The sequence below is a fragment of the Ambystoma mexicanum genome, chromosome 4q (genome assembly GCF_040938575.1).
Source record: "Ambystoma mexicanum isolate Mex_15411 chromosome 4q, UKY_AmexF1_1, whole genome shotgun sequence".
In the NCBI taxonomy this organism is placed as follows: domain Eukaryota; kingdom Metazoa; phylum Chordata; class Amphibia; order Caudata; family Ambystomatidae; genus Ambystoma; species Ambystoma mexicanum.
The window spans coordinates 255,719,516-255,743,562 of record NC_090928.1 but is presented as its reverse complement, the minus strand read 5'-3'; the positions used below and the strand labels follow the sequence as shown (position 1 = coordinate 255,743,562).

Here is a 24,047-nt window from a genome sequence, read left to right as displayed (position 1 = left end):
AGCCTCAAAGGGAAGGTCTCCCCTCTGGGGAGAAATGACGAGAACCTGTGAATCATCACACTACCCCCAGAAATATTCAAGATACCCACATACCGCCTGTCTCCCTTAGAGGGTTTCTGAGCATGGACTTACAGTAACCAGACTCTATTCTTCCACCTAAAGTTAAGGGCTCACTAACTCTATGGATGTGTTAGCCAACACCTGCAACCTAATTAGGCACTTCTCTTCCTGCTTCCCTTACTCCCAAACATGGCAATAGGAGCTGCAATACTTAAAGCACCAGATAAGCCCTAATGTCATAAAGCACACATCAGTTCTTCCTTACCCCACATGCATCTGCAGTTGCTGTTTTAGGACAGTCACATAGTCCAAGTGTATGTATTACTTCTTATTCTCTTTGGGTTTCTTCCAAATAACTTCTCTTGCCTCTGATCTTGGGTGGACTGGCCTTCAGGGAACCCAGGAGATTTCCCAGTAGGCCTTTGCATCAGGGGCCTCTTTTGTGTGGTTACCTATTTTTTCCTACATTTTATTATGGAAAAATGGCTTGGCTTGCACAAAATGTGTAATATGGGTCCACGTAGAACATTATTTCCGGGGACGTCTTTTGGTTCCCAGTTCACTGCCGCCGCTTAACCCTGCTGAACACTGCCATTCCTCTTCAAGATCTGTCACTTCTGCATTGTACTGTGAAGGCAGGCTACCGGGACTCGGGCCGGGGAAAGCTCTTCTCAAAATGGCCCCATTCCCCATACTGTTGCCTGGTCTTTCCTTTGGCGTCAAGGTGAAGTCGGATAGTTCTGCCCCTCTGTCTATACTGCACAGTCAGGTGTATGAATTGATCAGAATCAGAAACCTGGGTGTCTGATGCAACCTAAATGGACATGACACAAACATTGTGCCACCGTATGTGGTGACTTGTACAGCAACACCTCACCTAGCCAGAAGTGGAAGAAAAACGAATGAATTAACCAACTGACAGGTGACAAGGCATATTTTGTAATTTTGCCATTCATTCATTTATGCCTTTCACCCTTTAATATTTTGAGCACTAACTAAATGTGTACAAGTTTAACACTAGACAAATGTAAAGTGTTCTTGTGTATGTATTGATAAGGATTGAGCACGTGTGTTTAATACCCGAGCAATGGCAATGATCATGCGCACTGTATTGCATAAATCTGTCATTTGACATGTGTGTATATTTTGTCTCACAGCGGATTTACTACTTGTCACTGGAGTTCTACATGGGGCGGACACTGCAGAACACCATGGTGAACCTTGGCCTCCAGAGCGCGTGCGATGAAGCCATTTATCAGGTGCGACACCATTTGGACGGACCCTTTTCTATTTGTGAGAAACTTTACCTTGAACTGTTCCCAAAACAGTTCTAACTTGTTTTGGCGCCATTTTCACTAAGCAGTGTTTTGTGCCACCGCTACTGCAAGCCCTGCGATACAAACGCTGGGGTCATTAAGGTGTGCGCATTGAGGCTGTACATATAGATTAAAGATGACTCGAGGAAGGATGGAGACGCGGAGGATTAAGCATATGAGCAGGTGCTGTATCAATTTGAAATTCTGCAACTGGACCAGTTGGTTTCTGTCAGATACAAGGCGAACCAGATCAGCACAGAGTTGGCAAACTGCATTTTAGCAAGTTACGTCAGCAGGGGTGTTGCTAGGTCTGGAGAAGATCTGGGGCTATGCTAATGTCGGAACTGTTGGGACTCGGGGCTAGCTATAGCCTTTTGATTGAAGCCCCAGAACTTCTATCCGGGGCAACAAACTAAAGACCTTGAGCTATAGCCCTATCAGTCCCCCCCAACCCCCACCCCAGCAACGCCTCTGTACGTAAGTATTTTTGTGGGTAACTATGAAGGCAGTGATGAGGTTGAGCATGACCAGAAGACATGAATCTTCTTTGCTTACGTCATGGATTCTGTTGTTAAAGACCTTTATGGTTGCTGTTTCAATGACCCATCTGGGTCTGATCCCAGAATGAAGTCACTGTGTCAGACCATATTGATCTATTTCTTTGTGCAGTTGTAGCGTACATTTTTGTAGCCTACATGTTTTTCATTTACCTTCCACAGGCAGGCAAGGTTGGTGATTGGGCAGTAATTTTGGACAAGGTCGTCCGGGCGAGACTCTCCTTTTTGAGAAGCCTGCTTATTAAACCTGTGAGTTCTGGAGAAGGTCATTTGGGAGTTCGGCGCATTGATAAGTTGATGAAGGGGAAAGAGCGCATGGGCCTTAATCAACTTGATGTCGGCGGCAGCTGCACAGTCATGGGCGGGATTGATGGAGAGGGTGGGTTAGTGGCTGTGCTGTCATCAATGTGTGTTCTGATTATTGAGAGCTTATCAATTCGTGTATTCTTAATGGTGTCGCGTTTCTTCACCTTTTGTGGAATAAGGGGTTCCAAGAAGGGATTGCAGAAGCGTTAGTTATAGTAATTGCAGTCTGAGCAGCTGTAGCACGAGTATTAGCACTACGGTTGGCACCAGTAATAGTATTAATAGTAGGAGTAGCAGTTTTAGTAGTGATAGTGGCAGTGCCAGTGGAATGGTAGCATTGGTGCCAGTGGTAAAAGCAGCGGCAGTATGAGGGCGAGCTTCATTTGTACATTTGTCTGTGAGGAGTGGTGTAGGATTGACAAGTATCCATGGTGGGTGGACAGTTTTACAAGTCTACACATAAGGATTAGGGGAAGGATTGGCAGGTAGAGGAGCGCATGGCGAGTAGGAAGGGTGATTGTGGCGATAGGTTGAGGATTATAATGTATGCAACTGTCTTAGTGGAAAGTCGAAGGAATGCAGTGATTTACCCTGAACCTTTGCCAGTGCAATGAACCTGCAGACAGTGATGCTTCTCTTCCTCTGATAACTCTTCCTGTTTCAGGATTTGCGAGCAGTTGGAAAAAGCACTGACATCTCAACAGTTTTGACCTTTTTAAAGATAACTGCTTTGGTCACACACAGCTCCTCCTTAGTTCCAGACACAGAGACAGTTGAGGAGTACTGACTATGGCTAGTCATGGTCGACAAAAGGAGGAGTGCTGGTTGGTGATGAGCTTCAATGGCCGACTATGGCTAGTCATGGTGGACAAAAGGAGGAGTGCTGTTTGGTGATGAGCTTCAATGGCCGATTATGGCTAGTCATGGTGGACAAAAGGAGGAGTAGCGGTTGGTGATGAGCTTCAATGGCCGACTATGGCTAGTCATGGTGGACAAAAGGAGGAGTACTGGTTGGTGATGAGCTTCAATGGCCGACTGTGGCTAGTCATGGTGGACAAAAGGAGGAGTACTGGTTGGTGATGAGCTTCAATGGCCAACTATGGCTAGTCATGGTAGTCATGGTCGACAAAAGGTGGCATTTGCCTACTCTGATTGGTGATGGTCTATCATGATTGGCGATGGTCGACAATGATTACCAATATTTAGAGATGGTCAGCTGTGGCTTGTGGTGGTTTGCCACGGTTGCCGATGGTTTAGTAGTTGAGAATGGTCAGGGATGGTCGACCATGGTTGTTGATGGTCGGCCATGGTTCAAAATGTTTGCAAATATTTGGGAATGACTGACTATGGTTGGCAATGGTCGACCAGGGTCGGCAATGGTTGGTGATATTCAACAATGGTTGGTTGTAATTGGCAAAGGAGATGGCCAAAAGAATGCCCAGTGCCATGCCTAACCACAACACCTACACAAATATGAATAATACCAAGTGCCTTACTCTAAAATGGCTGCTAATTAAGACATCATCCAGTCCACCCAAACAACACACAGGATCTAGTTCTGCCTCCAATATGCAACCCTAAACTCTACACATCAATAGCATTAATTTGTTCTCACTTCAGGACCAACAAAATGTATCAAAAATTAAATGAAATGATAGCCTAAATAAAATAAGCATTGGCAAATCCATTCGTTTTGGGGGTTGCAGTTATTTATTGCATTGTACATCATGTACAGGAAAGACTGCAGAACATGTTGGGGCTGGATTCATCCAGTAATTTGAAAGATGCCTGTAAGATAGTGTTTGCAGACACATAACGTTAGTAATAGACATAGTAGAAATACAGCCCTTTAATGCAGTGCTTTGGAATCTTCTTATTATATCATTACTAATGTTCCATGTCATCAAACACTAGCCTGCAGACATGTTTGCAATATTTAAAGTAAGAATGGTGGTTATAGGGACCAGTTAGAGTGGCAGGGGTGAACACGGAAAGCACGTGCGAGTTAACGTTGATGGAGAGGAGTGGGGTGAACTGCAAGATGTGGGTGGGTGCAGTGGATTAGATTATGTTTGCTGGGTACGGCAAGAGTAGTGTGTGATAAGGTCACTTGCATTAAGAGATGACTGAGGGAATAGCCTCCGGTTGCATTTGCAACCTATGGGTTGTTACTTTTGTTACTCGTGTGTTACTCCCTTGTGTTCATCTATGGAGCAACAGAACATACACAGATTTTGGATTTCAAATGATTTAAATGTTTGATTCAGACTTCACGTTGATTGCACTAAAGGAATGCACAAGAGGACTTTCCATTGCTTGTAAGTCGAGGGGAGTTCTACTCCTGTTAAAAACATGGAGGTGAACATCATGCTTCACTTTCTTTACTTACAGAAAACTACAAATCTCACCAACACCCTGGACCTTTCTGTAGTTGCACTTCAAAATCACATGTTCTTGAATGATAAACCTTGAGAAATCCCTCCTTACTTGGTCTCATCCTGTACTCAACACCCTCACTTTCTTTGAGTAGACCACATCAGTCTCACGTTAACATAGTGTTGAAGTCAGGAAACACACAGCAGAGCTGGCAAAACCAACCAAAAGCTGCAGCAGCTAGTAAATGTAAATAGTGTCAAGGCCAGGAGGATCTGTCCAAGACCAGCCATGAATGATGAGCCGATTTAGCCTAGCAAACCAATCCATCAAGTCCTTCAGCTCGAAGACTTCTGTTAAGAACAAGGTTCGAAATTTAAGGGAGCTGGGGCTATTTAGCTCCTGCTTGTTGCCTTGTAGAGCCTGGTTAGCTTTACACCAACAGGTACATGGAGCTACTTTTGGCTCCCCAGACCAACAGATGCCGAACAAACCCACCCCAAGTGAATTTGACTCTGTGCATTTGGGACACACTATAAATACACTGTGGGACACATCTGTATGAAATTTCAAAGCATAAAGGGTCATAAATAATGAATTAAATGATGTTTCCATCTTATGTGGAAGTTAGATCTGCAGAACGCTATGTACTAGCTCCTCGTTCCCCAGTGGTCACTGGTTAATACTGGATAGCCAAGAGCTGCTTTTAGCTCCTGCTTATCCAATCTTAATTTCGAGCCTTGCAGAACATATGAAGAATACACATAATCAGTAATGGGTGGGAAACAAATTCCCCAATGTCATTGATGGATAAAATACACACCTACAAGGAAGCAGTCAATTACAATTTGTTCTGACAGGGAGGGATAGTTGCAATTTGTTCTGACAGGGAGGGATAATACTTGCCCCTGTGTTTTTAATAGAACTGTTACTCCCTTATGCAAACAAGTAATGGGGATTTCTATCTATGTCACGAGCCAGAAGTGAGTATTATACTAATTCATAACTAACTTGCCACCAACAAAGCTATCTCATCGACTGATTTAAAATGTAATTCCTTAAATGTGGAGCCCCTGGACCAGTCGGTCACTCTAAAGATATCATCCAACCTGGCCCACAAACGAAAGGCTTTAGAGTCCATAGCTACAGGGGTGGAATGCACCCCAAACAAGGGTCTGTCAATTCCCTCTTGGACCAAGTGCATCCAGTGTACGAGTGTGGGAAATGAAACTGGTTAGAATGGTTTTTGAATCCAAAAAAGCGATGAATTGCCCCTGCTGGTCTATCTGGTCTGGAGACCAATTTACACACCTGATGACAATGTACCACACAAAGCAAGGAAGTCCAAGAAAACTCAGAAGCCTGGGTATGGCCCGGGAGACAGATTAGTCTAAGTACCACTGGCAAATTGCAAATGTAACCCTTTGGGGCACAACATCCTTCCCGGTCGTGTGAAGTGGCTTCATGTCAGATACGCACTTGCAATAGATCAAACAGAACAGCATACCTGGCTTTGCAGACAAAGCATTTCATGATAAATGATCATCTTGAATGTGACTTCGCTTGGATACAGAGGGGAACAAGTGCTTTTAAGCAGGTTCTCGAAGGTCAGAAGGTTATCCATTCTCCTGAGCTGCAAAGGCTCTTCCGTGTTTCTGAATCTGGTGGTGACCGGTTGTTGTGCATCAGCAGATTGTACAGATTGAGAAGGTGCGCATAGAACAATTATGTCTTTTAGCAACTGAAGGCCATGACTGCGCAGGGCATGATGCAATATGAGTGCTTTCTATTCCACCTATTGCTATAGCGACAGCCAATGACGCGCCGCCCGCGCAAGGCAGATGTAGTCACAGTTTAAATGGAGCACCAAATGAACCACCATATTATACACTCACTACACATGGTGTAGTACATATTTAGGGAGACCTAGGATAATGCTGTTTGCATAGTCTAAATACCAAAGTGTCAGCGATGTGCGGCAAAGAGAGGAAAGGAACTGTACTTTTTAATACGTCATGATGTTGACAAGGCGACAGCAGCACCTGAGACCTCATTAACAGCCCTTGATTCACTCAGACCTTTAATTTAGTCTCCGGGGCTTTAACGCCTGTTACATAGAGATGCGGGGGTGGGGGGAATCAGAGCGGATCCAGGGGCTCTGGCATGACTCTGAGGAAAACGCAAGCCAATCCAACAAGCGGTTCAAACACAGTGCCCTGCCACCATGAATCTGTAGAAAAAAACAACAAAAAAACTGAGGAGAAATGACAGCATTTTTTTGACCGAAAATGGTAGGTATTTTAGTATATGTATACTAAATAATAGATGGGATAAAGGTATAATTTAGGGTAGGGGGGTGCGGTTGAGTGCGGAGGGACTCCCCCTGCATTATAAAAAAAATGTTTTTAAAAGCAAAACGTTATTTGTGTTTTTCGGTCCCAAAAATTAGGTCTTTTCTCCATTCCTTTTTTCTCTGGAAATGTTCACGGATATCCCTGCCTCCACACTCCTTACAACACAAGATCCATGCCTGACATCTTGACACCCACAGCGCCATAACACCAAAATCAACACCAGTCAATGTGCCTCCCGACCCCAACAGCCAGTCCCAAACTTGCCTTTCTGCACTCCAACCACAACACAAGACCCATACCTAATATCCGCCTCCCCAAACCTTCAAACAACAAAACCAATTCCGCCAATCATGATTTTTGCAGATAAGGCACAGTGAGGCAACATTGTTTGCTGAGGCTCACAGACCTAAGTTAAGAGATGAAGTCAGAGTTTGAGCCAAGGTTGCACTTTAGACACTTGACAGCATATCTTGCTACCTATAGATGATACGAATATCAAAGTTTTCATTTTCTAACCTGCTAGCGGGTCTTCCCCTATTTGATTGCTTTTTCTGTGGCTTTCTCCCACTGTCTTTGGTTTTTCTCTCTGTGCCTGTACCATTCCCTCCCTTAGCCTAGCCTCCTTCTCTGTCCCTTTGGAGGTCCTATCACCTTGTCCAATTGTTGCCAGAACCAAAAGGCAAATCATTTTGCGGTGTCAACGATATGAATGAAAATAAACCTATACATTAATGCATGACTTCAAAGATCTAAAATAATATTCATTTACTCTAGAGATTACTTGAAAAGTAAACAAATCCAGCTTTAATTCAACTGGACAAAATATATCTCCATACGTTAAGCAAGCTTGTAGATAGCTCGTGGTTTAAACAGTCAGTCTGACATGGGCCAAACCTACACTTTTGATGTTCGAATCCCCGTCAGGGCAGACTCAGACATTTATCCTTTCAATGTCGATACATTGATTAGCATTAAATCAAACTATTGCAACTATCAATACAATATATTGCATTTAAGCTGCATTCTTTTGCTTAACACTCAAACCAAGTAATCATGTCACAGTATGTTCTAGTTACAGACCTATCCCACTATGAGATGCAGATTAAGCAGAGATTAGTTTGATTCATCACACTCAAGTGTGTTTTGTAAGAGGGTGGTATGGACCATACAATACACACACCCCTTCTGAATCTGATGTACCTTCATGGTGATAGTTAACAAGCTCTGGCTGCGGTTAGGTTTATGGGAAAGGGCTTTGGTGCAGTGGTCTCTCGTTTCTTTTAGTTATCCTTACCATCTCTTGGCTTCCTAGACAGCTTTGTGGACAAGATAAAGTCACTATATGTGCTCTCCATGGCAAGGATCTTGACTACGGCTATGCCGCTGACTCCTTCCTTCTGGATAGGGGGACAAAGCAGAATTGCCTCCCGTCCACAATCCTTTTTAACCTAGCACTTGGACCCTTACTGAATACATCACAGAGTGATCAATATGTGAATGGGATTAGCTTGACGACAGGGAACACAAGGGGCCTCATTACGAGGTTGGAGGTAGCCTTGCTGGTTTTACCAGCAAGGCTACCTCCATACCGGCATGAAAATCCAGCACCCGCAAATGGGCAATTACCGAGGTATTCCGGCCCCACCAGACCCGGTAATTGCCCTTTCGGGGGTGCCAGTGCTGATATATCCTCATTCCCATTCAAGCCCCATTGCTGTGCTCACGGGTGCCTTTCATTCTGCCAGGGCAGACCTGGCGGAATGAAAGGCACCCGCAAGCACAACTCAGAGTTTCCGGTCCAGTAACAACGGTACCGGCAAGCATACCGGTACTGTTGTTACCGGACCAGCACCCTCGTAATGAGGCCCAAGGTCTTGGCCTACGGTGATAATGTGCTTCTTCTCTGGTCTTCACAAGACATGTTCCTTGGGTGTGCTTCCGAACATCCTCCAATCTCACATTAAGGTGTCGGTATGTCAACCAACTCAATATCTCCAAGTCAGAGGCTAGGCAGATATGATCCCAAGCATGTAACATAGAGCGTGCAGTGAAATAGTGTGTGTCTCTATTCAGGTATCTAGGTATTCCGTTTCAACCTCATATAAATAATATATTAAGTCTCCACGGTGTAAAATTACTAGGACATTCCAAAGATGCCATTGCAAGGTAGTTGGCCCTTAATATTAGGATCTGGGGGAAAAGTTCATATTATTAATATGAATATACTTCCATTTTTGTGTATAGTGTACTACCTGACTGAGTGTAGAGAGACAGAGAGAAGAACAGATAAGGTGCTAGCTGACCTCTAATGGGATGAGAAACACTTGTGTACAGGCGCGCTATAAATGCCACATCATATCATATCATAGCATATCCTGAGGGGAAGAAGATGACATTTCCCTGTGTAACAGTGCATAACCCGGTGAGGGATGCAGATTTTGGCGAGAGACTCTTTACTCTTTACTTGTAGGCACTACATCAAATAACAGGCATACTGGCAGCAACTAACCCACTCTCCTGAATGGGGACAGAGGAGAATAAGCTTAAGGTTCTAGATCTAGAGGCTACTCTGCTAAACATAACCTGCCTGAGAAACGTTGGCGATGGCAGCAGCTAAGGAAAGTATCCACATATGGGGTGAGGTGTTAAAAATGACATGTCGCAATGAATGTCTTTACACCAAATCGGATCTACAGAATACTCCAGCCTTGTGAGATGACTCCCGTAGTACATCAAAATGGTGAAGCTGGGCAAACTTGGAGATTCTCCCAGAGACATGTATGAGATCCTTGGAAAATGTTTAAGCTTTGAGCACTTGAGATTGAAGAGAAAACTGCCCCGCTGGGAGGGTGCACATTAAGAGATACCGAGAGAGGTTTTAATGAGGCAGGAAGAGGGAAATGCTATATCATCAGCAGATTCTCCCCCCTCTCCGTCAGACCGACAGTCGCTTCATACTCGGTCAGCATCTGAGATACAGAAGACCATGCTTGAGCAAACCAGTAATATGGACCATGGGACTCTGCGTGAGGCACGGTCAGAAGTGCTGCATTCTGAGATGTCAGCGGAAACATGGTGCAACCGACACACAGTAGAAGGGGTTCTGTTATACATGAGTAAAAGGTACACAGCCCCTTTAATAACACAGACTCCGAGGGAAGCGGGAAGAGGGCGGAAAGGGAGGGGCCGTGGAGGGAAACAACAGTTACATTGTAGGAGTGAATAAAGAAGGTTCACAGCAGGCCAGGCTCCGTCTCATGATTGTGTGTGAATGCGTGAGAGTCTGTGAGAGCCTAAACCTGGCGACGAGGCCGACGAACCCTAGTGTGTCGGCAGCAGCGGAGGACTGGTACCCCAGCAGGTTTGAAGAGCTGTGCGCTCTGTAGCTGAGCAGCGGCCTGTGTGCCCTGCTGGAGGGCCTGTGCGCCCGGCAGTTTGAGAGGGCATGTGTGCCCTGTAACAAAGCAGCGGCATGTGCGCCCTGCTGGAGGGCCCGTGTGCCCGGCAGTTTGAGAGGGCCTGTGTGCCCTGTAACGGTGCAGTGTCCTGTGCGCCCTTCTGGAGGGCCCGTGTGCCCGGAAGTCTGAGAGGGCCTGTGTGCCCTGTAATGGTGCAGTGGCCCGTGCGCTCTGCTGGAGGGCCCGTGTGCCCGGAAGTCTGAGAGGGCCCGTGTGCCCAGCAATCGTGACGGGCCTGCGCGCCCTGTGGATGCAGAGGCCCGTGTGCCCTGCGAAGAGGTAGCGGCCCGTGTGCCCGCGACAGAAGTATCAGCAACCAAGAGAGAGAGAGGAGAGACGCCAGCGACCGCAGTGCAGGCCCAGCTGATCCATCGTGCCCGCCAGCGGAGTGAAGAGAAGAACCACCCGACGTGGCCACAACAACCCAAGTAAGGAGCTCAAACGGGGCTGGGAAAACAAGAAGCCACGGCCGAGGGAAGCCCCGTGTCTCCCAGAGTGACAACTGGCAATAAACTGACAGAACCCAGCGAGGTTAACCCCGCATCTCCCACTCAGTGACACAAAACAAAAAAAAAAGAAGAAATCTTTGTAATAAATCAAAGTGGGAAACCCGCGTCTCCCACACTGACACTACAGAGGGTGGAAATCGGACCCACCAATAAAAGCGAACGAACCACAGGCCTAGCAGGGCCTAGCCAGTGCCTCCCACCCAGAGACACTAGAACAGAGAAAATAAGAGGGAAGCCCCGTGTCTCCCACAACGTGACACGCCTAAGTGAACGTATTACGAGCCCAACAGGATTAAACCCCACATCTCCCACCTAGTGACACATACGCACGGAAAAGGCAAAGACAAACGCCACAACCGACCCACCCCACCAGACCAGCCAACTCAAGTGCCCAGAAGAAAAGGCCACACCCTAACACCTGACAAGCGACCACAGCGTCGCAGGAGACAACAATAACCAGCATCCACGTGCCACCTGTACTACTAAAGCGCACCCAGTAGCGCCACCATGTCGAATCAGGACGCAGCGAACCTCAATGGCCAACCACCAGGATCACCAGGGACACCCTCCTCACACGCTAGTCTAATGAGGAGACCCGCCCCATTCACACTGAACCCGCACCACGATCAGGGTCAGCGATGGGAAGAGTGGGTGGACGAATTCGAGGACTTTGTAGGTGCCATCAGCACCCAAGAACCACCCAACATACTCAGCATCTTCGCATATGTCCCAGGGAGAGAAATAAAAAACATCATACGCACGGTCCCCCTGCAGGACCGCACCACATACACGAAGCTCCTACAAGCCATAAACGAGAAAATTGTCATCTCACCCAATCGTGACTACGAACGATACACTTTTAATCAATGTGGTCAACTCCCCAATGAATCAATAGGGGAATTCGTCATTCGCCTTCAAAGAAAAATAACAAAGTGCGACTTCGCCAACTTTAATGATGATGAAGTCATCAGGCTGCGCATAATTGAAGGATGCATATCCTCTATGTTCCGGAAACACCTCCTAAAGAAGCCCCTATCTCTGAAAGAAGTGCTGGACTTAGCCAGAGTCTATGAAAGAGTGGACATTCAAGCCCCAGCAATTGAAAACCCCAAGAAGGGCGACATCATTGCAGCTGTAAACCCCTATGTCCGATACCCCGCCTCACAAAACAGAACAAACACAAGATACACAGCTCAACGGACACAAAACGACTGCCAATGCTACCGCTGCGGATTCGAGTACGCACACAGAGGCCCGTGTCCCGCCATCGGGCAGCGCACCTAAGATGTGGAATGGAAAACCACTTCCAAGTAATGTGCAAGCAACACTTACTCGAAGGAAACTTGACCCGCCAGCGGCATGCCAACCGCACGATAGAGACACACACGGAACAACATCGACCTGCAGATAGAAACACTCCATCTGCCACAAGCGCCTACCAACGCCCGAACACTGTAAGGGCCCTTGAAGCACTTCAGATCGAACCAGACAGGAAAGACCATGAGCTATACGACATCCGTCAGCAAGACTTCATGCAAGCGCCTGAGCAAGGGGCGACATACATGGGGGAAGCCCTGTTCCCCCACAAACAGGACGTAGACCCGTACCTCAACTCCCCACCAAGATATCAATCAAGGGAACACGAACATCCTGAAAACCTACAAGATGGCTACGACAGGGAGTATGTCCGCCTCCTCAGTGTTGATGTGGAAGGCACTTCAGCTCCCAGAGTAACAATTCAAATGGGGGACACCAGAAACAAATTCATCATCGACACTGGAGCGACGGTAAACGTCATGAACGAAGACCTATACCGAGATATTGCCCTTTCATACCCCCTACGAGAATCCAGGACACACATCTTTCAATGGGGGGCAGCCCTACCCATGACCTCCAGAGGACAATTCCAATGTGACCTACGACATCGTGACCTCACGGTGACTTCCACAATACATGTTGTAAAGAGCCCATCCATCGGCCGCTGCCTCCTCAGTTACCGGACAGCCAGTGCCCTGGACCTGATTGACTTACGCTACGACCAGTCGGAAATCATAGAAGGACACCCATCGACACGTGAGTCCATCATGGCGATAATAAACCAACCCCTAGGGAAAGAAGACCTCAAAAGCCAATTCTCCAAACTATTTTAAGGGGTAGGGATGCTCAAAAATTCGCCTATCAAGCTACACATCAACAACACCATCACGCCAGTACCACAACACCCCCGCAAGGTGGGTTTCCAGCAACAAGAACGGGTGTCGAAGGAGATCCAACTCCTCCTTCTCAATGACATCATAGAAAAAGCAGAAGGACCAACTCCATGGGTATCCCCAATAGTAATAGTGCCCAAGGACAATGGACGCCTCCGCATATGTGTCGATATGCACATCCCAAACACTGCCATCCAGAGGGAAAGGCACCAAGGCCCGAGCCTTGAAGACATGCCAATACGGCTAAATCAAGCAAGGTTCTTCTCAAAGCTAGACCTCAACCAGGGCTACCACCAGTTCGTCCTGGACCCGGAATCGAGACCCATTACCACCTTCGCAACCCACAACGGACTATTTAGATACAAAAGACTAAACTTTGGCATATCCAGGACACGATCAGACGCCTGATAGCATCTGAAATGAATGCACTAAACTATAGTGACGACTTCCTGATATTTGGGAAAGACCAAGAACAGCACGACAAAGCCCTAAGAGCCGTTTGCAACATCCTCCAAGAAGCAGGGTTGACGCTCAATAAATCCAAATGTGACATTAACAAGACCAGTCTCAAATTGTTCGAGCACATATTCTCCAACAAAGCAATCACAGCTGACCCAGAGAAATAAAGGCCATCACTGACCTCCAATCCCCCACGAATGCCACAGAACTGCGCTTCTTCCTAGGAATGGCAGGGTACTGCGAACGCTACTTCCCGAACTATGCCACAATGACTGACCCACTTCGCACCCTCCTGAAGAAGGACCAACCTTTCATCTGGGACGCACCCTGCCAAGGAGCATTCGCGACCATAAAAGAAAGCCTAGCCAACAACCACCAGGTGGCATACTTTTATCCAGAATGGCACACCATCATTAGCGGTTGATGCCAGCCCAGTGGGACTGGGAGCAATCCTTGCCCAGACCGATGCCACGGACAACACCCACCATGCGGTGGTAGCATACGCCAGCCACACCCTATCACACACAGAAAGGGCCTACTCGCAAGCGGAGAGGGAAAGCCTAGCTGCAGTATGGGCTTGCGAGAAATATCATCACTTCATCATCAGCCGGAAGTTCACTCTAGTGACAGATCATCAGGCGTTCCTATCAATATTTGGAAACCCCAAAACCAAGATGCCACCCTGCATAGAACGATGGGGAATAAGACTATAAAAGTACGATTACGTAATAGTCCACAAACCTGGAGGCGACGCCAATCCAGCGGACTACCTGTCCAGACACCCCCTGGTGAACAAGGATGACATCCGGCCCACGAGGCCACTGACTACGTCTCCTACCTGTCCTCAAACGCCATGCTACCAACGATTTCAACTGTAACATTCGAGGAAAGGAGCAAAGCTGACCCAACGATCAGAGCCACCGTCTCTCTCACCCGCTCTAAGAAATGGAGAGAGCGCCAGAAAAGAAGTAACGAGGGGGAGGATGCAGACCGGAAGGAACTTGATCGGCTAGCCAAGGTACACAATGAACTTATAGCCACGGACCAGGGAATATTGCTGCGCGGGAGGCGACTAGTAGCCCCAAGAGACCTAAGGAAGACCCTGGTAACACTGGCACACGAAGGCCACAGGGGAATAGACAACACGAAACGAATGCTCAGGAACTACGTCTGGTTTCCATACATGGACGCAATAGTAGAAGATATGCTCACGCACTGCAGACCATGCCAACTGGCAGCAAAAGGACTAAACCCGAACCCCCTCCAACTAACCACAATGCCAACCAGGCCCTGGCAAAAAGTAGCAATGGACTTCTACGGACTACTAGAAGAAGGGGGATACCTGCTAGTGATAATAAACGAATACTCAAGGTTTCCGTTCATCAAACAAATATCCTCAACATCATTCACGGAAACAGCACCCATTGTAGACGAACTATTCAGCGAGTGGGGCATCCCCAACGTCGTCAAGACAGACAATGGATCCCCATTCCAAGGACGAGAATTTGCAAGGCTTGCGAGCCACCTAGGATTCCACCACCAGAAGATTACACCACTCTGACCCCAGGCCAATGGGATGGTGGAACAATTCATGGCCACCATCAAACTAACCAGACAAAAAGCAGTAGCAGAGCAGACACCTCACCAGCAAGCCATCTGCAGTATGCTCAGATGTTACCGAAACACTCAACATGACGCAACGGGAAAGCCACCAGCCGAACTCATGGTGAGGTACCAACCCCAAACATGCATTCCCCGATGGGAAGACTACACGCCAGAAGAGGACACAGCCATCAGAGAACGGGACACCGAAAAGAAGAGGAAAGCCAAACAGTGGGCCGACAAAAAGAGGAGAGCGAGAGAACACCAATTAGAAGTAGGAAAAACCGTCCTAGTGCAGCAAACCCAGCGCAAGAAGACAGGCACACGATAGAGCCCCGAGCCTCGGGTCATCACAGCCATCAAAGGACCCATGATCGCGGCGACTGGAGAACCAGGAGACATCACCCGGAACTCCTCATTCTTCAACAGATTGTATCTTGAAGAGCCAGAGGCACAGGAGACTGCAGAAGAGAGTGTAAGTGAGGAAGAAGAAACAGAGCCTCTGGTGGAAACGACTGGTGAGAGCAGAGAATCCCCAGGGAGACCCCCCAGTACAATAAAGAAGCCAGTGAGACTCATCGTATTTATGAGGACGCAGTGCCTGGCGCTGCTCTGAATGGCTTCTAACTGGCATACTTGCATGACAGCTGCGTAGGTGAGCAAGTGTTGCAAATAGTGTGCTGCTCTGTGCTGGAGTGGGGTTGAGAGGTGGTTATAGCGTTCTCTCATCGATGGGTGACATTTCGATGGGCTTTTTTCTGAGTACATTTTACCGAAAAAACTCATTGAAATATATAGAGGGGGCGGGGGGAGTATATATAAGGGGTGGCAGTGGTCCAGAATAAGTAAAAAAAACAATAGGAGACGGGGTGTTTGGGGGGACCCCCAAAAATAAAAATAAACATTTCGATGAGTTTTTGCGGTAAAAAAATACTCAGAAAAAAACATCGAAATTTCACCCATCGATGAAATGACATAGAACCATCACCCTGCAGGATCAGCTGATATATTTTGAAAATTCCTCTTAAAAGGACAGCACAACTGATTTGTCTGATTATCATGCAAAGATGGTAAGTAGTGAACTGTGTATTTTTATTCAACAGCGGAAACGGCAAAGTACATATGACATCCTCTTCAGTCTCTCCCGACCGTCCCTAACCCCAGGTTCCACATTCCCCGTTCTACACTCTCACACGTTGTGAGTATCGAAAACAACACAACACCAACCAATATGACAATGCCCCATCACTCATCTCAGGGAATATGGGAGATCAGGGGATTCTCCACGTACCTCGGCTCCCCCAGACTTGACCCTCATGCTGACAGCCATGGGCAGGCAGGGGACACCATCATACCTCCATTTGATATTATCATGATAGCATCAGCCTGTGTTCCAGACTACTCCACATGTTTACACAAATCATATCAAACGAACATCCTGAGGGGGAACAATGTTACAAACTCACTTCATCATCAATGAGGGGATGGACAAGAAACCACAAGACTCGCATTAGAACAAGTGAAACAAAGAGAATGGCAGGATCACGGCACAGGCCAAACAATGTATAACTCATTCACCCATCACTCTGTAACCACTGAAGCCCCACACATTGTCACATTAGACAGGAACTGATGCTGAGCGCTGAGCTTTTCCCTCAAAAGCAATCCAAGAACCAGAAGATAGAAAGTGCATATATTAAAAATCTGTTTGGAATCTAAGCAGGATCAGTTACCTGGACGATGTAAACTGAACCTGTTGCTAAGCCGGGCAGTACACCCACCAGAGCGCCGTAAAATGCCAAGTTTTTCTATGGAGAGAAGAGGAAATGGAAGACTCGGATTCCAAACCCTATGCGCTTTGCTCTGAACTAGTGATATAAGCCCTACCACAAGCATAAACAGGTTTTGTCCATCCTTGTAGGCAACATGTCTACCCTTAATACGAGTTACCTTGCAGACGAACTTAGATGCAGGTATTTTCCGATGGATAGCTGCGACTTTTCCCTCAGGTGGACGGTCTCAGGGTTACATTGATGGCAGATGAAGGACCGCAGGGGAGGTAAGAAAGTAATTGGAGATATTTGTTTCTAAAGTGTTGTCTTGGCAACAGCAATTTGATACATGAATTAGGGTTTCCGTCGAGCCTTTAACAAGGGAGGTTTAGGATAGTTTGTTTTATTTACACCAAGTATTCAATACTGAACAAACGGGTTCATTAAAGTGGCACACAGAGTCTTACAGAGACAAAAAAATACCCCGCGTTTGCCACTCACAATTCACGCACTTTCCTTACAAACTGTTTCATTAGTTCTTGTGGCACTTTTATGATAACGTTTGTGCCAAATTGTGCATTTAAAAGCACAAACTACTTGCTGCACAGCGCACTGTCATTAAAGCGGACTACACTGGAATTGGAACAGTGCTGCAGGCTTTTTGCCCTATTGACATACAGGCCAGTACGAGTGTCATTAAAGAAGTATGAACACATGTAAACATTACTGTTTCTAGCCAGCCGGTCTTGGTAGGTTTTAAGCTCCATCCAGGCGGAAACGTTAATTTAGCACTAGATACATCACGTTTTCATGTAGCAGTGCACGCCAGATTCTTTCAGAATGTAAGCACTGTAATAATAGTTAGGTAACCATTGAGGTGGGGAAACACCCTGCAAACAATGAAGTGTGGAAGATGTTTTCACTCTGGCCTTCACGAGGGCCCTGGTGCCATTACCTGCTGGTAATATTGCCCACCAAGGTGGTTATAGCTATTAGCAGCAGGCATGATTTTTGGGGTACGATAGCGTTTTTTAAGTCGAGAAAATGGTGCAGTGTCCATTTTTCATGTTAAAAATAATCTACAAAAAATGCCCACCACGTAAAATGGGGAAAGGAACTACTCCTAGTCCCTTCTCCATTTCCATAGTGGACATTGAAGGAGTGACAGAGCTGGGAGGCGAGCAAGTCAGTGGAGATTGAGTAGTTGGACAGGTAGGTGCTGGCGGCAGAAGGGGAGGTGGTAAGGGGGATAAGGTGGAGGTACATGGAGGAGGGAAGGCAGAGGCTGGAGCTTTAGCCCCGGGAGGCAAGATGGCTGCCTTCCACTACTTAGGGGCCTACCAGCTGCTAGTTTTCCTTTTATCCTATTTTTTAAGTTTTTTTTTTTTTACTTTGTGTTTATTAGCATTTTAAAAAAGATGCACAAGCACAATATCTAAGCAAATAAAACAAACACAACGTTCCCCAACGCCCCTCCCTCACCCTATTACCCACCCCCCTCGAATAAAGTCACAGTGACCATTCCAGGTGACAGCACAACGTACGACACACGATCAGGCAAAGGTGTCACATCAGGCCAAGGCAAGGGTTCTGCATATCGACCCCTGGGTTCAACACTGATCTCCCCAGGTGCAGGGCCCGGAGGCAGACCTTCGCTCTTACTCTGGGGACCACATCAAAGGCTTATGGTTCCACAACCCCATTTCAGCATAAAGATTCCGCACTCAAGAGAGAATGTCTCCACGCAGTCGTTGACCATCCCCGCCAGTTTTTATAAGTAAAGACGTCCCATCTTTTCACCATCAGTTGTTTGTTTGTTTGACAGGGTGGCTTTGTCCTTCCAATTTTGGGCTAAGGCTACTCTCCCTGCTCTCAACATTGATTGTACAAGTTTCGGCAGTGTGAACTCACCATTTCTTAGGTGTGGGGTGCCCAACAAGATCTGGAGGGGGTCCAGGTCTGGGAAAATTCCTACTGTGTCTTCGATCCAGCTAAGAACTTCGGCCCAATATAGTCTCACCTTTGGACATTCCCACCACATATGGCACCATGAACCCACCTGACCACATTCCCTAGGACAGAGCAGGGAAGATCCCGAGAACATATTTGAGGGGGGGAAGGTGCCAGCAGTGAAGTAACTTAAAGTTGTGCTCCATTACTGAAGTGTATGAATTCCCAGAGAACATCAGTTTTTATATGATTTTCCAGGTGGTGTCTGGGATTTCCCCCTCCCATTTTTCCTCCCAACATTGCTTAAATCTCTGCCTACCATCTAGCTCTATAGTTACCAGCACCTTGTATAACATGGACAGTACACCTTTCCTCCCCGGGGCTTGACTAAGGGTTTTCTCAAAGGGTGTGAGGGGATGCAAGAACCCCGAGAGCCATTTAGGATCAGACATGAGGCCGTTTAGGTGCAAATATTCAAACACATTCAGGGAGCTTTTTCCCAGGATTTTGCTAAGGGATTCATATTCAATGTAGGATCCATCTGGGAAAAGTTGGCCAGCTCTCTCCAGACCCCTGTCTGACCAAGTTTACTTGAAAAGAAAAGCCCCAGCATCACAAGACGAAGGGTTCCCCCATACTGAGCTCAATGGGGATGGCCAGGATGAGAGGTGTAAGTTTGTCTTGTTTTTTCCTATAAGAGCCACAGCACTGCAAGGCTTGAGTGGGTTTTGGCTTAGCGCAAGATCACATTTTCTGCGACCACAATAGGTCCCTATCTTTTTTGGGGTGGGGGAATTCATCCTCCAGGTATGTCGATAAGTGCCTTGGTCATCTCTCAGATGCTCCAGTAGGACTTGCAGCTGAGCCGCTTTGTTATAATGCCAGAAGTCTGGAAATTCAAACCCGCCATGGTCTCTAGGGAGAGTTATGGTTGTATATCTAATTCTTGGTCTTTTACCCTGCTATACGAACGTATCAACCATGGATTTTAGTTTATCGAAGGACTGTTGGAAGGGTATGGGGAGCACGGTGAACAGGTCGGGCATGCGAGGGGACCTTCATTTTCACCGTCACCATGCATCCAAACAAAGGCAGTGTAAGGGGGCCCACCGTACCAGGTCTAATCTTATTTTTTCAATAGGGTGGGGGGGGGGAGTTTGCCTCCTCCAGCCATGTGAAATCATTGGGCGATTTATAACTCCCAGGTATGGCGTAGCAGAGTTTTCGACTCTCATGCCACAGAGGGTCTTCCTACCTCTGGTGGGGAGAGTCGTCTTCTACTATGGGCATAACATTGGATCTGGGGATATTTATTTTCAGTCCCGAGAACCCACCAAAGCTGTTTATTTGATTGAGGAGTTTGGGGAGGGCCGTTTCCACGTTGGTGAGGTAACACAGAATATCGTCAAGGAGAGCTTGAAGTCAGTTGTCTCACACCGGATTCCCGTGATCCCAGATATCCCCCTAATTGCAATGGCCAGGTGCTCCATGGAAAGGGCATGAAGCAGAGAGGAAATGGGGCAGCCCTGCCTTGTTCCTCTGGAAAGGTGGAGGTAGGAGGATATTGTGCCGTTCACTGCCACTCTCGCTATGCAGTCATTGTACATGGCCGCAATCAATTGCCTAAAGTTCCCACCCAAGCCCATTTTTTGAAGGACTTCTCCCATATAGCCCCACTCGACCCGGTCGAAGGCTTTCTCCCAGTCTATTGAGACGAGGTGGGCCCTTGTTTGCTTGCATTGCGCCTCATGCATCAAGTCTATCGTTTTACGCACATTGTCTGCACCTTGACAGCCTGGGATGAATCCCACTTGGTCTCCGTGCACAAGAGTGGTCATAAGGTGACTAAGTCTATTGGCCAATACCTTTGCCATGATTTTGATGTCCGTGTTGAGTAGGGAGATGGGGCGGTAAGATTGGAACTGGGACGGATCTTTCCCTTCCTTGGGAATGACTAAGGGCCGAGAGCATAGACCTTGGGAGGGAGTCTGATACCATTGCCTCGTTAAATAGTTTGGCCACAAAGGGAACTAATGTAGATCGAAATTGTTTGTAAAAATAGACTGTGAAGCCATCCTCCCCGGGGTCGTACGCCCTTCATACTAGCAATGGTGTCAATGATCTCCTGCTCAGACATGGGCGCTTCCAATGTCGCTGCTTTGTCTGGAGGAAGCCTGGGGATTGGCACAGCGTCTAGGAACTGGTCTACGTGAGTTCTGTCCCCCTTGTACTCATACTTGTAAAGGTTCTCATAGTACACTCTAAACCCTTCCACAATGTGGGCAACCTCAAGGAGCCGCCCTCCCCATATCAGGCGAATCGCTGCCACCTTTCTGTTGTTTCTCTGCTCCTGTAGTCGCCAAGCCAAGATTTTATCCGCCCTCTCTCCTCTTTCAATGTATTTCTGCTTGAGGAAGGCCAGCTTCTGTTCTGTTTGGCCAACCAGCAGGGCCTTAAGTTTAGCTTTATGTTCCTGGAGTTTTCTCAAGTCCCCTGGGAACATTTGGGATTACAACTTCCCTCCCGGCTATAGGGCTTCAATTTTCCCCTTTGGTAAATTCTCCTCTGCTACCTTTTCTCTTTTCCTCCTGGCCCCCATTCCTATTAAAACTCCTCTCAATGTGGCTTTAAAGGCATCCCAGACTCCCTGAACCTCCATCTCACCATTATCATTCAGGTAAAAGTACTCCCTATTCGCCTTCATTACGCCCAGAGCTTGCTCATTGTCTCTCAGCAACAGATTGTTGCAAGACCACCTGGATTCCGGTTTCTGTGCAGGGGATTCCTCTATTATAACCTTCACCAGGTCGCGGTCCGACCATGGGATGGATTCTGTCGTGAATTCTTGGACCCCACTCTGGCGGGAGGCGTCTACCAGGATATAGTTCATCCTTGAGAAAGAATTGTGCACCTGGGGTAATAGGTGAAAGGGGGGTCCCTGTCTTGTACCCAAATATAGGAGTCCACCACCCCCAGATCTGAGTTGACTTGCAGGAAGCGGGCAGCTTTCTTAAGGTGCGGATGGGATGCTGTGTGCTGGGTTGAATTTTTCCTATCAAGGTCGGGGTCCAAGACCATGTTAAAATCACTCCCTATTATCAGGGAACCTTCCACAAACCCCTGGATCTTGCTCGTGATTGATTCCCAGTACTACTCCTGGTGCTCATTAGGGCAGTAGATGGAGAACATAGTTAATGCATGCCCTCTCATCTCCCCTTTTGCCATCACAAAGCGGCCATTAGGGTCCTTCAGAAGCACTTTAGGGACAAAGTTGAGTTTGCTAACGACTACCACCACTACCCCTTTTTTTTGATAGACAGGATGTGTGAAACACCTCCCCTATGGATCTTGCCTTCACAGATGGTTCTCTCCCTCTCTGCCAATGGGTCTCTTGAAGGAACATCAGATCTAACTTCAAGCGATTGAATTCACAAATGACCAGCAATCTTTTATGGGGGGAGTTCAGACCTTTTGTGTTGAGAGAACCCACTGCGACATTGCCTATTGTTCTAATCATCTGGGCCTGGTGGCTTTTCTGTTAAACACCGTACACTGACTCTGCAATGCCTGACATTGTGTGATGTAGGCCTCATACTGACCTGTGTTACAATTCCTAACTCCTGTTCAATGACTTGGAATGAATTTAACTTGTCAACGCAGAATCCCCGCTTAAACAGAACGAACCCCATCAACTCTCCCCCTCTAACTCTCTGGCGCCTCGGCTCCGTGCAACATTGACAATGTCGCTGGGCCAGACCACCGTCTGCTCGGCCACCTTCGGGCTACCAAGCACAGATTATCGCCTCTGAGCCCCCCCCAACAAACCCACTTCTTTGAAAGCTCTACTTGCGGCCCCCCCAACACAAATAACAGTCTCAAGAACACTTCAACAGGTAAACTCAGCATCAGGAAGTAGATTTTGGGTGGATTATGTCACAGGCCTCTCAACCCAGGATCCCGCAGGGTACAATGCTGGATACTTTGTATCTCCCCTCTCGAATCGTACAGTAGAGGAGGGCCACCCCTCATGATTGCAGGGGGGACTCAGGGTTCAGTTTCTTGAATTTGCGTTGGCCCCTGACTCAGCGTCTGAACCCAAAGCCTCTGGCGTTCGCAGCGTCACCCTGTGCTGCCCCCTGGGCTTCCATGATGGGCGTTGGGACTGACTCACCAATGAGCTCCTGCGATACTCTACTGGTGTCCTCTTCCAACATAAGGTGGTATTTGTAGCCATCAAGTTTGAAGGAGAGAGAGAAAGGGAAGCCCCATCTGTAGCAAACTCCTCTGGAGCTCATCCATTTTGTGAACGGTACGCAGAGTATCCTTCTGGATAGGGTAAAGGCTGAGAGATCCTGGAATACAGTCATTTATGAGGCCTCCCATTCCACCAGGCCCTTCTTTCTTGCCATGTCCTACATTTTTGTTTTTTCTGTGTAGTAGTGAAACTTGGCCAAGACTGTCCTTTGACCACGCAAGCCCCCACCCGCTATGTAAGCCATCTAAATGGTAGGTTCGCTGGTGTTTCCCACATTAAAGAGTTTCCTAACAAAATCGTTGATGGCTTTCATGATGTTGCTCTACGTTTCACCTTCTTGCTCCGGAAAGCCAAAAAACGTTACGTTGTTTCTGCGTGCACGGTTTTCGAAGTCAGCCATCTTTAATGCACACTTCTCCTCTCGCCTCTCAAGCTCATAGAGATGCGTGTCAATCTGTGACTCTAAAATGTCCACCGAGGATTGGTTAGCTTCGAGACCCAGGATGCAGTCCTCCATGCTATCCGCTTTCTTATCGAGCCCATTTAGTCTTTTCGTGATATCTTCTCTAAAGCTCCTTATTTCCTCTAGAAGCGCCGACATGCCTTTGCTCACTGAGTTGGTCTCCTCCAAGGCTTGTGGTGCAGTGGTAGCCATGGTGTCCTGAGCTGGGGAGGCTGATTGTATTGGAATTTCTTGAGTGCTGTTGCCCAGCTCATGTGTAGTCCTGTGGTGCTGGGCCGTTTGTACTGAAGCACCTTGGCACTTTGGCTCAGGACCCCTCCAACTCCGGCAGGGGGGGCTGTCCCCGTGGGAGCACTTGTACATTAATGGGATAGGTGTTAAGGTTCTTTCGGCTCCCAGGGGG

The 24,047-nt window shown here is 47.4% G+C and overlaps 1 protein-coding gene across 1 annotated transcript in view; it reads left to right on the top strand.

Moving 5' to 3' along the window:
* The window catches only part of LOC138467651 (glycogen phosphorylase, brain form), a 760,591-nt gene that overhangs the window by 135,705 nt on the left and 600,839 nt on the right, over positions 1-24,047 (top strand). The window contains exon 2 of the mRNA XM_069607828.1: positions 1,218-1,319. Within this exon, the coding sequence (XP_069463929.1) occupies positions 1,218-1,319 (102 nt within the window). The remainder of the gene's footprint in view (positions 1-1,217; positions 1,320-24,047) is intronic.